The sequence below is a fragment of the Setaria viridis genome, chromosome 4 (assembly GCF_005286985.2).
Source record: "Setaria viridis chromosome 4, Setaria_viridis_v4.0, whole genome shotgun sequence".
Taxonomy (NCBI): Eukaryota; Viridiplantae; Streptophyta; class Magnoliopsida; order Poales; family Poaceae; genus Setaria; species Setaria viridis.
The window spans coordinates 27,577,772-27,589,672 of record NC_048266.2 but is presented as its reverse complement, the minus strand read 5'-3'; the positions used below and the strand labels follow the sequence as shown (position 1 = coordinate 27,589,672).

At 42.6% G+C, this 11,901-nt stretch overlaps 2 protein-coding genes and 1 long non-coding RNA gene across 3 annotated transcripts; 2 read left to right on the top strand and 1 right to left on the bottom strand.

The window, feature by feature from the left end:
• The first annotated feature begins 473 nt into the window (after positions 1 to 473).
• LOC117853583 (methyl-CpG-binding domain-containing protein 4-like) lies at positions 474 to 3,256 on the top strand. Its single transcript, XM_034735901.2, has 2 exons — positions 474 to 560; positions 2,623 to 3,256. The coding sequence occupies exons 1-2, from the start codon at positions 474 to 476 to the stop codon at positions 3,121 to 3,123; spliced, it is 588 nt and encodes a 195-aa protein (XP_034591792.1). The 3' UTR covers positions 3,124 to 3,256.
• Positions 3,257 to 5,064: 1,808 nt separating this feature from the next.
• LOC117854067 (uncharacterized) lies at positions 5,065 to 7,432 on the top strand. Its single transcript, XM_034736346.2, has 3 exons — positions 5,065 to 5,295; positions 5,404 to 5,533; positions 6,556 to 7,432. Exons 1-3 carry the CDS (start codon positions 5,163 to 5,165, stop codon positions 7,202 to 7,204), a joined length of 912 nt encoding a protein of 303 aa, XP_034592237.1. The 5' UTR covers positions 5,065 to 5,162; the 3' UTR covers positions 7,205 to 7,432.
• A 2,495-nt stretch (positions 7,433 to 9,927) lies between these two features.
• On the bottom strand, positions 9,928 to 11,220 carry LOC117853363 (uncharacterized). Its single transcript, XR_004640087.2, has 2 exons — positions 10,747 to 11,220; positions 9,928 to 10,315 (listed from the first exon to the last, which is right to left on the bottom strand). It is a non-coding gene; the product is annotated as an uncharacterized lncRNA (long non-coding RNA).
• Between the last annotated feature and the right edge of the window lie 681 nt (positions 11,221 to 11,901).

The following is an 11,901-nucleotide window of genomic DNA, read 5'->3' as shown; positions in this document are numbered from 1 at the left end:
ATGATACTATGAAGCGGTGGACAAGACATGGACCTTATAAGTGAAGCAAAAAGATTCCATGGCACACACATATTTAAGTTTTTTTAACACTTTTATCTTATAGCTTTATTTTGTGTTATGTTCCACTTTTAGCATGTTTTTGTGTAACACTTAATTCATACATATTCATAGCATCTCTTATTTTTGTTTGACACACACATGGTTTTTATGCCTTGTAGTTACGTGTTAGTGTTACAACATAATACCATCTTTATAACATTTTAGGTGTACCATTAATTTATTTTACTATAATCTTTTTAGCACAATTTTATAGGAAAATGGTATGTGAAGGTTGTAACACAGTTTTGTGTTCCTATTAATTTTTTATAATACAATGATGAATGTGTTATAAGAATTTCTTATAATATTTATGTTTTGTACTAGTGGGAGAGTTACACTAGTAGTACGTAAGAATTCACCAAGAGCGGGAGGAGATGGATAGGGCAAATGATGTACAAATAGAGGCAAAGGGGGAAGGCGTACTTGAAGAAGGCGATGAAGTGAAAAAGATACGAAATAAGGTAACTGATAAAATAAAGCTATACTATTTGATGTCTCGCTCTCTCTCTATATATATATATTTGCTGCAACTCTTTTTGTTTCCATGCTGAATTTCTAGTTAATGCCCATGTATTTCAAAGGATTAAAAACATTAGTACTAAAACATTGTTGAGGCAACACATTTATGCCTTCTTAGCTCAAGGCTCCACAACTGAATTTCAAAATTTTAAGTAAATTGCTACAATGAGAACACATAAGTTGTAATCTAACAAATATACACAAAGTTTTCAAAATTTTGAGTAAATTGCTAGAATGAGAACACATAAGTTGTAACCTAACAAATATACACAAATTGATACACTGCAGAATCAAATACACAATTATACTACACTAAAGAGCAATTGCTATCCTATAATGTAATGAACGCATCATGCACTTTTTTATCCTTCCTTATGCACATAAGTTGCTACTTGATACATATAGTTTACCATCATAGCCGAACAATCTATAATGAAACTGATATATTTTATCCACAACAACACAAAATCAGCCTAGTTGCAATAGTTTTGAGAAACTAACAAGCTTTGTACTGCTCCTTCCATCCCAAAATATAGCTTTAGGTTTGTCGTAAGTCAAATTATTGCAGATTGACTAATCTTATATAAAAAAATATTTACACCTACAATGCCAAATAAGTACACCATGAAATACATTTGATGCACTAACATGGTGCCATAGGTCTTGATATATTTTTATATAAATTTGGTCAATGCTAAGATACACAGTCCACCTGCATATTCACAAAAAATGAACATCCACGTGTTCTTGAAACCTTGCCATTGTAGGAATTAGTACTTTTGCAGCTCCTAGAATTTCATGGTAATATATGACCATTGAGAATAATGAAAAAAATAGATATTTTACATGCCTCCAAGGACAGCTTTGTATAGGATATTGTGCTATCTTACCACTCAACCAAAGACTATTGTTCCCATGAAAGACAAATATAGTTATACTATAGATTCATTGTCTGTTTATTATATCTAACTCTTTCAGTCTCATAAATCGGGCAAGCACTTTTTGTCGAGAGAAGTGGCAACTACTCCCTCCGTTCCTTTTTATCTGTCAATCCCACTTCCCTAGAATTCAAACGTAATCAATTTTGACCAAATATATATAAAAAGTATTAATATGATACATAATTAGTATCATTAGATAGATTGTTGAATCTATTTTCATAATAAATTTATTTAAAAATATAAATGTTGCTAATATTTTCTACAAATATAGTCAACCTTAAAAATATTTGACCAACACGCTTCCCACGGTGACAGATATTAAGGGACAGAGGGAGTATGCTGCAAATTGTGTTTCATATGTTTTGCGCACACATTTCTGTGACCCACTACACTTTTACAGTTGGGAGAAGGGCGATTGGAAAATATTTTAAGGGGACAAGGATAATGGGAAACTTGGTATAGTTAATAGTTGTTTGTACAATGCCACAATAGCTCTTACATTAATATTGTTTATGAAGCTAGTTTAGTTTTCTTCTATGTATACTTTGAACAAATGATGGACTCAGTCGGGGGATTTCAACCTCTACTAAATTGGATTGATCCTCTTTTTTTTTCTACACTTCCTTCAGTGCAATGGAACATGACTTCTGTGTAACAGTATGCAGATGTTGCTATAATGTAGAAACACTACGCAAGATAGGGCAGGCAAAAAAAATGCCATTTTGTGCTATGTACTGAAAAACTGAGTCATATTATATTGTCAGGTTTTCAATGTGCTTGTTGAAAGGAAATGTTTCATTATTCTAATTTACAGAAATGGTCCATATAATCATATAATATCATATTCGAAGCTCTTTTTTTTGCAATGTGCTTGTTCAAAAAATGTTTTATTGTTCTGCTCTTCAGAAAAATGATCTGTGACACAAACAATCCCTAATAGTTGCCTTTGTTGTTGCTATAATCTAAACTTTCATTTTTTTATATGCTCACTGGAGATAGATTTTCTTTTATCTTTCCAAAAATTATATATAAATAAAATAACTAATACCTTATAATTTGACAGAGAAATCGAGGTTCCACCACACATCCTATTGGCTTGTATGCGGTGCAATGCTATGAGTGTGACCAATGGCGTACAGTTCCAACTCAAGAAGAATTTGAGAAAATTCGTGAGAACTTCACAAAGGATAAATGGGTCTGCACCAAAAAACCAAACTGCTCTTGTAAGGATCCTGCCGACATTGAGTATGACAGCAGCCGCATCTGGGTCATTGATAGGCCCGGCATTCCAAAGGCTCCGCCGGAGACTGAGAGGCAAGTGGTTTTGAGAAGTGATTTATCTAGAATGGACACCTACTACATCATGCCAACAGGGAAACGCATAAAAGGTGCGAGTGACTTGGACAAGTTTCTGGAGGCAAATCCTCACTACAAAGGTCGCATGTCTGCTTCAGACTTCAACTTTGCAACACCCAAGGTTGTTGAGGAGACTGTTTCTGCCTGGAAGGCTGCTATGGCCAAGGAGCAGGAGAAGGCATCAGGCCCTTCGAGAGGGCAGAAGTGATCGGAGCTCTCAACTCTGCCTGTGCTATGTTTTGGTGATAGTCCGCTTTGGATCATGTCGCACTTATCTTTATCTAGTATCTTAATGAACTGGAGTTGCTTTAAGTTTTATCGCTGTGATGTTTTTTTTTTAAATTTCCGAAAGGGTGGCAAGAGAATTGCAACAAAATTTATTAGAAGAAGAGGGAGTGGATCCCTGTAACCTTGCTTCCTGAAAAAATCTCTGAGATGGTTAATGTGAGCTGTAGACTTATTACCATATCCTTCAGTTATGTAATCCTCTAATACAGCATCCTGCCGTTTTGCTTTTTAGTTCCCGAGTATATTAGTGCTGTCCAAGCTAGGGTATTCCTACCAAAATAATTGCGTGCCATTTCATTTCATCTAGTACAACAAGGCCTCCAGATGATGGTGCACATCAAGTTTCTGCTGAATCTAACATGCTGATATAGTGTAGCCTGTAGGCATGGACCTGTTACTGACATGACGTAGAGTTGTCTTTGATGATGTCGATGCTGCACTGGTAGCCTTCTCTCATGTTGTTGTCTCACAGCAGAACTTCCCTTCCAGCCTGACTGGAATGGAAGTAGCAGTAGGTGTTCTTCCTCAAGGTCGCCTTCCATGTTTTCAGTGTGATGGTACAACTTGTAGGGAGGCCAATCGAAATGTAAAGCGCCCGTCCTGCATTGTGGATTAAAATTGCTGAGGCCTTTGTCAAGAAATCAGGAAGCGCTTCTGCATGTCAAACCCTCTTGGTGCAGTGAATTCTAAAATGTTTTATTTGATATGCATATCTTATCGTGTTGGAAACGGAACGGGTCTAACTCAAGAGAAATGTTCAAGAATTATTTGTGTTTATTTAGTCTAGCATGTATGATTTGATCTTGAACTGATCCCCGTTACTTCACAAGCCTGAAGTCTGAAATACAAACATCACATTCACTTCTGTCCAATAGACAATATGCATGATTACATTTACAGTCTCGAAACCTACCTCTAGTGCTTACATGCATCAACATCAAGAGTTTACATGCATTCATATTAAGAGTGATCAATTTTTAAAGAGGGTTAGAACGAGCAAAATCTCTAGAATTGCATCTGCTTTTGCTCAAGAAGGACCAAGTGGCTATAGAGATACGAGCTAGTCTTCAGTAATGGCTGTGAGCAGGGAAGCCTCATGGGAGTCTGGCGCCTGATCATCTGCACTAACAGTGAAAACAGAAGAGAGAGATTGTGTCAGTTCAAACTTCAATCCACCATGAAAAGTATAGCTTCCCAACTCAAAACATCACAAGCTTGCAGTACCAGCATTTTCTGAGGGGAGGTTCATGCTCCTTCTCTTCCCCCTTGCTGCCATGAACAGAGTCGCCATTGTTCGTCTTGCCATCGTCCTCGGTGCTGTGGTTCTCATTGCCATTGGCCCCTTTTCGCTTCCTCTGTTTCCCATCTCATAGGCACGAACTGACCCTAACAGTTTTTCCCCTCTCATTTTAGAACTAGACAGAACAGATCACATCTTTCGCAAGTTCATACACGTACAGATCAAAGCGATGGGCAGTGCTCGGGGCCTGATCTCCGATCCGGGGGCCAAAACCGAAATCGCGGCGTCGATGTCGTGAACATCATCATGTCCAACTCGTGAAAATTTTAAACCTCGCCATCGTTAAACCACTGGCTCTAGTAGAATATAGAGATTAGCCTAAGCTGTTGATTTGCCGGAGGGATGCAGTTACGCACGCGCCCTATTATACTGCCACCGCCACTAAAAAGAATCATTTGTGCGTGATTGACACTAACCATGCCATTTGCCGCCAGTTTGTTAAACGACGGGGAGGGGGTCACGCCATGGTCATGCGCCTCCACCTCCCCCAGCATGTTGTTACCGTGCCTGCAGCTGCAGAAGCAGGCTAGCTTCTTCTTCTCCATCCACCAGGGTTTCTGTCTATATCTACTATCGCCTTTTCTGCGGCGGTGACGACATCCAGAGCTCTTGATGCGTCGCTGATCATCAGCACAGGGAGGGTGTGAGGAGATAGGACGATGGGGAGGCCGCCGTGCTGCGACAAGGCGAACGTGAAGAAGGGGCCGTGGACGCCGGAGGAGGACGCCAAGTTGCTGGCCTACACGTCTACCCATGGTACCGGAAACTGGACCAACGTGCCCCAGAGAGCAGGTCGGTCATGTCGCTGTGCTGGTGCACCGGAGGATCTGCAGTGACGACGATGTGTGAGCCATTTTGTGTTGTTTGGCTGATGATGGGATATGGGATACGACCGTGCAGGGCTGAAGAGGTGCGGCAAGAGCTGCAGGCTGAGGTACACCAACTACCTGCGCCCCAACCTCAAGCACGAGAACTTCACCCAGGAGGAGGAGGACCTCATCGTCACCCTCCACGCCATGCTCGGAAGCAGGTACACTACAATCAGGCCTCTCTTTTTTTTTAATCATTTGCTTTGTCTGTAAAGGTAGTACTGTACGTACGTAGTAATACTGCAGCATGCATTATCTTTCTCCTTGTCAATTAGGAACTACTCCATCCGTTGTAAATTATAGTTCACTTCGGTTTTATCCCAAGTGAAATTGTCCAAATTTAACCAAGTTTGTAGAAAATATGATAATATCTATAACATCAAATATATACACTATCAACACATATTTCACAGTGGATTCAATTTGGTATTGAGTTTGATGCTTTTCCCCCTAAAAGTGTGGTCAAAATTGGATAAGTTTGATTACGAGAAGACTAAAATGAAGGCAGTAGTAGTGTTTGGATCCTTAATTAGAAGCATTGTATGTAAGGACAATTCTTCGATCTATCTCATCGCAGTTTTGAAACAAATTATCACATCAAACAGTGTTTACGCACCCAAAATCTGAATTCTAAAATACGCGTGCTAGTTCTCATCAGTTGAAAGAGAAAAAAAAATTCAGATTCCTCGTTCATGACTCTTCCTTCTGCTCCAAAGTGGTGCACACATATTATATTTGACATCAAAATTACTGCCAGTACTTGCTTGTCTAGAAATGTGGCATCAAGATCTAAATCTAACAGATTATGAAGATCTAGTTGAAATTTCAATTGAATCCTAGCAACTTCTAGAGATATTGCCCTCTCCCAAACAAGCCTCTGCTAGCTATTGCATCTGTGCCGTTGCTGATGGATCCAATCTTGATGCGAACGAAAATGACATGACACCGTCCTGGAGGCTGGAGACCGTTGGAGCTCTCTGAGCGATAACGTTAACGAACTGTACGATCGAGCAGTAGCATACGCAATGCGTGCGCTCATGCATGCAAAGTTGATTGGAATCTCGATCTTCTTCGACGATCATTACTCATAGCCACACTAGCATTACTCTGCTATTTCCATTGCTAGGGGAGGTGATTCTGGTTTGCTATCTTGAATCATCACCAGCTACTGGATGAAATGCAGGTGGTCTCTGATCGCGAACCAGCTGCCGGGGCGCACGGACAACGACGTGAAGAACTACTGGAACACGAAGCTGAGCAAGAAGTTGCGGCAGCGCGGGATCGACCCCATCACCCACCGCCCCATCGCCGATCTCATGCACAGCATCGGCGCGCTCGCCATCCGCCCGCCGCAGCCGGCGCCCTCCCCCAACGGCTCCTCCTCCGCCTCCTCCTACCTCCCCGCGCCGGCGCTACCGCTCGTCCACGACGTCGCGTACCACGCCGCCGGCATCCTGCCGCCGCCGCCGCCGCACCAGCAGCAGGTCGTCATCGCGCGCGTTGACGCGGACGCGCCCGCGTCGCCGGCGGCGGACCACGGCCAGCAGCTCAAGTGGAGCGACTTCCTCGCCGACGACGCCGCCGCGGCATTCGAGGCGCAGTACCACCACGACGCCTCCGTGGCGGCCCACGGCGGCGGCGGTGGCAGCATCCTGGCTGCTGGGAGCAGCAGCGCTGGTGGCGGCGACGACGACGCGGCGGCGTTCATCGACGCGATCCTGGACTGCGACAAGGAGACCGGGGTGGACCAGCTCATCGCCGAGCTGCTGGCGGACCCGGCCTACTACGCCGGCTCCTCCTCTTCCTCGTCGGAGATGGGCTGGGGCTGCTGATTAATTAATTCATTAGCGGTTACGCAAAACCTGGGCCGCTTAATTTTTAGGCGAATTAATATTCTGCTTTGATTCAAGCATGGGCTTTTCTAGTCCGGTCGATCCTTCTTCAGAGTTGACAATTTCGTACTGAACCGCTTCGTGTTTTACGATTATTTTTACTAGTACCACTGATCAACTATTAAGTATTAAATGGGGAATATAATGTAATGTTATTTGCTTCTTTTTTCCAATTCCTAGGCGAATATTGTGCATGTGTTGGAGCATTTGAAGTCTTTTGCTAGGGTACTAAATTGGTCAGGAAAACTTTTTTGCCCTTTCGCAGCTGGGTGTTTTCTGAACAGCTACGTTCATCTGGACAAGACTTTGATATTTTACCGTAATCAAATCCAGCAGGTGCGAAGATGCCAGAGCATATGTTTGGACGAACTGGTGGTAGGGGTTAATGAACTGATAAGACGGCATGCATAGGTCACAGTTTCTTTGGAGTCTTTTTGTTAGTTCAGTACTTGTGCTTGACGGATCCATATGCTCGTGAACTGTCCTGTGATAACCAAACTACCTGAGTATTCAGATTGCAATAAAGCCTATTGTGCTTTTTGAGAGAATCATATAAGACAGAATGTCATCGAGGAAATGTGTCATATTTAGGAGATAATCCAAGGAGCATCAGAAATTGGAGTCCTGTTTTTTAATGAGATTTTGAATCGCATGGATCTGTACTCTGTAGTCATGTTATGGCCAGATACTTACGTATTTTGAAGGATTTATTGATACCTTGCATGCCAGGACTGAACTCTTTCTTCGTGTTTAAGATGTCTGTCATTGGCATTTATTGACACTTATGTTTTGTTGCTTCTGGTTACGTGAATGTTCAGTACTATCTTCAGTGTTTCATTTCAAGATTCTTGTTTCATTTTTTTTTTCTTGCCACCTGCATGTTATTGATTTCTAATTATAATCTTGTATTGCTTTGTGCGATGACGTTTTCAGGATGGCTTTGTTGTAGCCATTACTTTGTGCTTGCTTATTATTAAGCTTTCTTTCTTTTGGGTTACTGATTCTTTTTTTCGACGCACTAATCTACCTGCTTTATTACTTTGCATGCTTATTTGGATCAGCAATCCAATCTACTGGCTGAGAGGTTCAGTTGCTAAGAATCCAGATCATAAAGTGTAATATGGACAGAATAATACGGGCTGCAGAGTAGGGATGAAGACGATCGGACACGGTTGGGGAAAGACCCTAACCACTTTTGGTCTCATATTTTTACCCGAAATCAGAATTAAAATCGGAAAACCGGTCGGAAAAACGATATTGGGTATATCGGATATCGAAAACGAGCAGATCGATCGGAAACGTGTCGATAACAATCGGGAACTGATATTTGATATCGGGAAGATCAATGGAACGAGTCAGAACAATAGTGATGTTTGACTTTCGTCTTGTCATGCACCTATTCATACATGACTGCATAACTTGTTATGTTTCAATTGCCATATACCCGTAGAATAATTACATGGAATATTATTTTTTTAGTTGTCACGAAATACTTGGGAATCAAATTTTAGATCAGCAAAAAAATATTAGAAAAGAAAAGAGATATAACAAAGCCCAAACACCTTCACCCGTGCTGCACAGGAAAGCACACGGGCCACAGCCCACAGCTGATGGCAGGGAGCGCATCTGCGCATGCATGGCAGCAGCACCGCAGCAAGCCAGCCAGCAAAGCATTTTGTCCCACCTCGCCAGCTGAACCACCACTGACGTGCAGGTGGGGCAGCTGCGGTTTGGTCTTGGGCTGCTCAGACGCATGGGCTGGGAATCGCTAGTTTTCTTTTTAAAATACGGGAATTCCCGTCGGGAACTTCCCGGCCCAATACGGGCAACTGAGGAATTTTCATCCCGTCCCGCTTTCATCCCTACTGTGCAGAGGCTGCGCGATCAGCGATGTCAATGCCGCAAGGGACTAAACTAACCTGTCCTGTGAAACGGAAACTGTACTATTAAGACATTTGACGTGCATTCATCTCTAACCTCCATACACTTAACTAGGATGATGGGCGCGCTTCGCCACGCCTGCACTTGCGGAACGCGGCAGTACGCTGTGGAAGCGGCTGTTTCTAACATCGGCATGTTGGCTTGCAGGCTTCAGTAGCGAAGCAAATTGCATTGGCAATGCCGCTTGGTCAGTTGCTCTGATGGAGAGCATTGACATGGCAAGATTGGCTCCAACTGACCATCACAAATGAAGTATCCATCAACCATCACAAATCATTTGGAAAGCAAATCTTAAGACTATATGTGACATGTGAGATTCAACGATTAAGATGTACTCGTTCGTAGGTGAGAAAAACAGTCCTAACGATGCATCTGGCATATATACTTTCTTTTTTGAACTGTACCATAGGAGCCTTTGTTGCAATTCTATTTAATTTCCTGGTTATTCTTCATTCACTATGAGAATTATCAATCCATAATGAAACGATGAAATTGCAGTTGGTGACGGTTGGATATTTTTGTTATGCTCAGAACACCAACTATAAGATACGTGCATATATGTCTTTAATTTTCCCCCCTACAAACCAAAGAAAATTATCATTGGTACACCTCTGTACTGATGATGAAAACTATCATGGGCTACACAGTGTGGAAATAAAAAAGATGGCTCTGATGATTGGTGACCTACCATAAACAAAGGCACAGGACATATTTTGCGCTGCTAACCTGAACCGTGGGACTCATTTCTTGCAGTGCTCTGTAAACCGAAGAGCTCCATTCGTCAGGATCAAAGGGGGGAAAAAAATACACATGCGGGGTTCAAGTTTAGATAGTTCTGCAACATCGAAGTCACATCATTTTGTGGTGGCCTTGCATTGGGCCATTCCATACTGGATTAGCTAGTTTTGCGACACAACTAATATAATGTAGAAAAGAAGTCTCAAAGCAGGCGGACCAATAGGCGTTGGTGATCGAAAAGCAAACAAATGGAACACGCCCATTTATCTGTGTCTGCATGGTGAAAGAACGGAATTTTGCCTTCTTGTAGTAGCACATTCCTCTTACCAATCTCCCAATGCATCGTAACGTTACAGCAACGGCAAAAGAGACCTGTAAGAGTGTAAGGATTTGAAACAACTATTCCCAAGAAAAAATTCAGTGCCATTCAGCGCATGTAGATAGAATGGTAAATTCTTATCAGCTAGAGTGAATTAAGTCATGAACACAAAAGGCAGAGGTATCCATGTCGTGGGCATGAGAACACAAACTGAGATAATTAGAGTTGTCTTCTTTATCTAAAGCTACTGAGCCAGTGATAGCAGTATGCCTGGACACTGATAGAAGTAAAGGTATCTACAATTCCCTGTTGCTATCCATTCACCTGAAGCAAAATAAGATTTGAACCTTGGAGATTATTGTTGAGTGAAGAAATCCACAACATATGCTGGAAGAAGGTGGAACGGATTTATTCGCTTGGACAGGAATTTCATCAAATACCTAAAGTGCAAGCACTAACAGCACAAAGCAGCAAGCAAAGCTACCTCGGACGTCGCAAGCGTGGCCGGATCGACGGTCGGCAGGCACAGAGCAGGAAGCAGGGAAGTGGACACCTAGCTACCGGCTCATAGGAGGGCCTCCCCTCGCGGCCGCACCGGTGAGCAAGACGACTGGGTGCAGCTGGGGCTGGGTGACGGCTCCCCGCCAGGATTCCCCGCCGGCACCGCCCGCAGCCGCAGCAGTCTATCTTGTTTGCAGAGTGCGACACGAGCATCGGGTGAAATCTTGAATCTGATCGAATCCTGTGAGTCTGTGACGTTCACCATCTATCACTACCTTGCTGCATGCAACAACCATGAGCCAAGTGCACAAATACTGGCCCAAGTAATGTAGACAATCGAAATGGGAGATGTTGTCAGGTATCGTCACGAAATCGCCCAGATATTCTGAACATATTTAGCGTTTTTGTGCAGAATTCTGTGAAGAATCAGCTGCTACGGACTTGTCTCTTCTGCAGTGAAAAAGGACGTGTTCAGTTATTCACCATCTAGTTTTTGGGGTGTCCGGTAGACGGCAGAATGTGTTATCTGAAGCTTTAAGTGTAAAATAGGTGGTAGCTTTGAATCAGTCGCGAGGCTTTAGTTTAGTAACCAAAAAGCATCTAATCCTGAATATATGGCAACTAAGGAAATTTTGGCTAATTTCAGAACGGGACTTTGGAGGGATATATATGCCGCTGATACGAGAGCCAATGATCCCCATAATGAAGAACTCGGCGTTGCGATGCCCACATGAAGTACCTGGAACGATTATACGAGTGGCTGTCCTTGTTGGAAAAAATTGATGTGAAGACCAGAATGTTTGGAACGATAGTGGAGTCGGTAAGGAACAGGGCCCCAATTAGTAAGGAACAGGGCTCCAATTAGACCATTGTTTGTGATTTTGGTGATTGAGTGACAATATAGTTATCGAGACTAATAGCTTGTTTAGATTACACCTTAAAGGTTTCTAGATCCCAAGGAAGCAAACCAAAACAAATGTCACGTGAAGAAATGAAGATTTGTGCATCGACTCAATACACTAATTGATTCAGTGATGGCAAGGAGAAGCCACCGAATCAGTCGGTGCCCGTGGCAATAGAAGAAAATATGGACCATCGGATGATCCGATGGGTACTAGCCAAGGGCATCGGATCATCC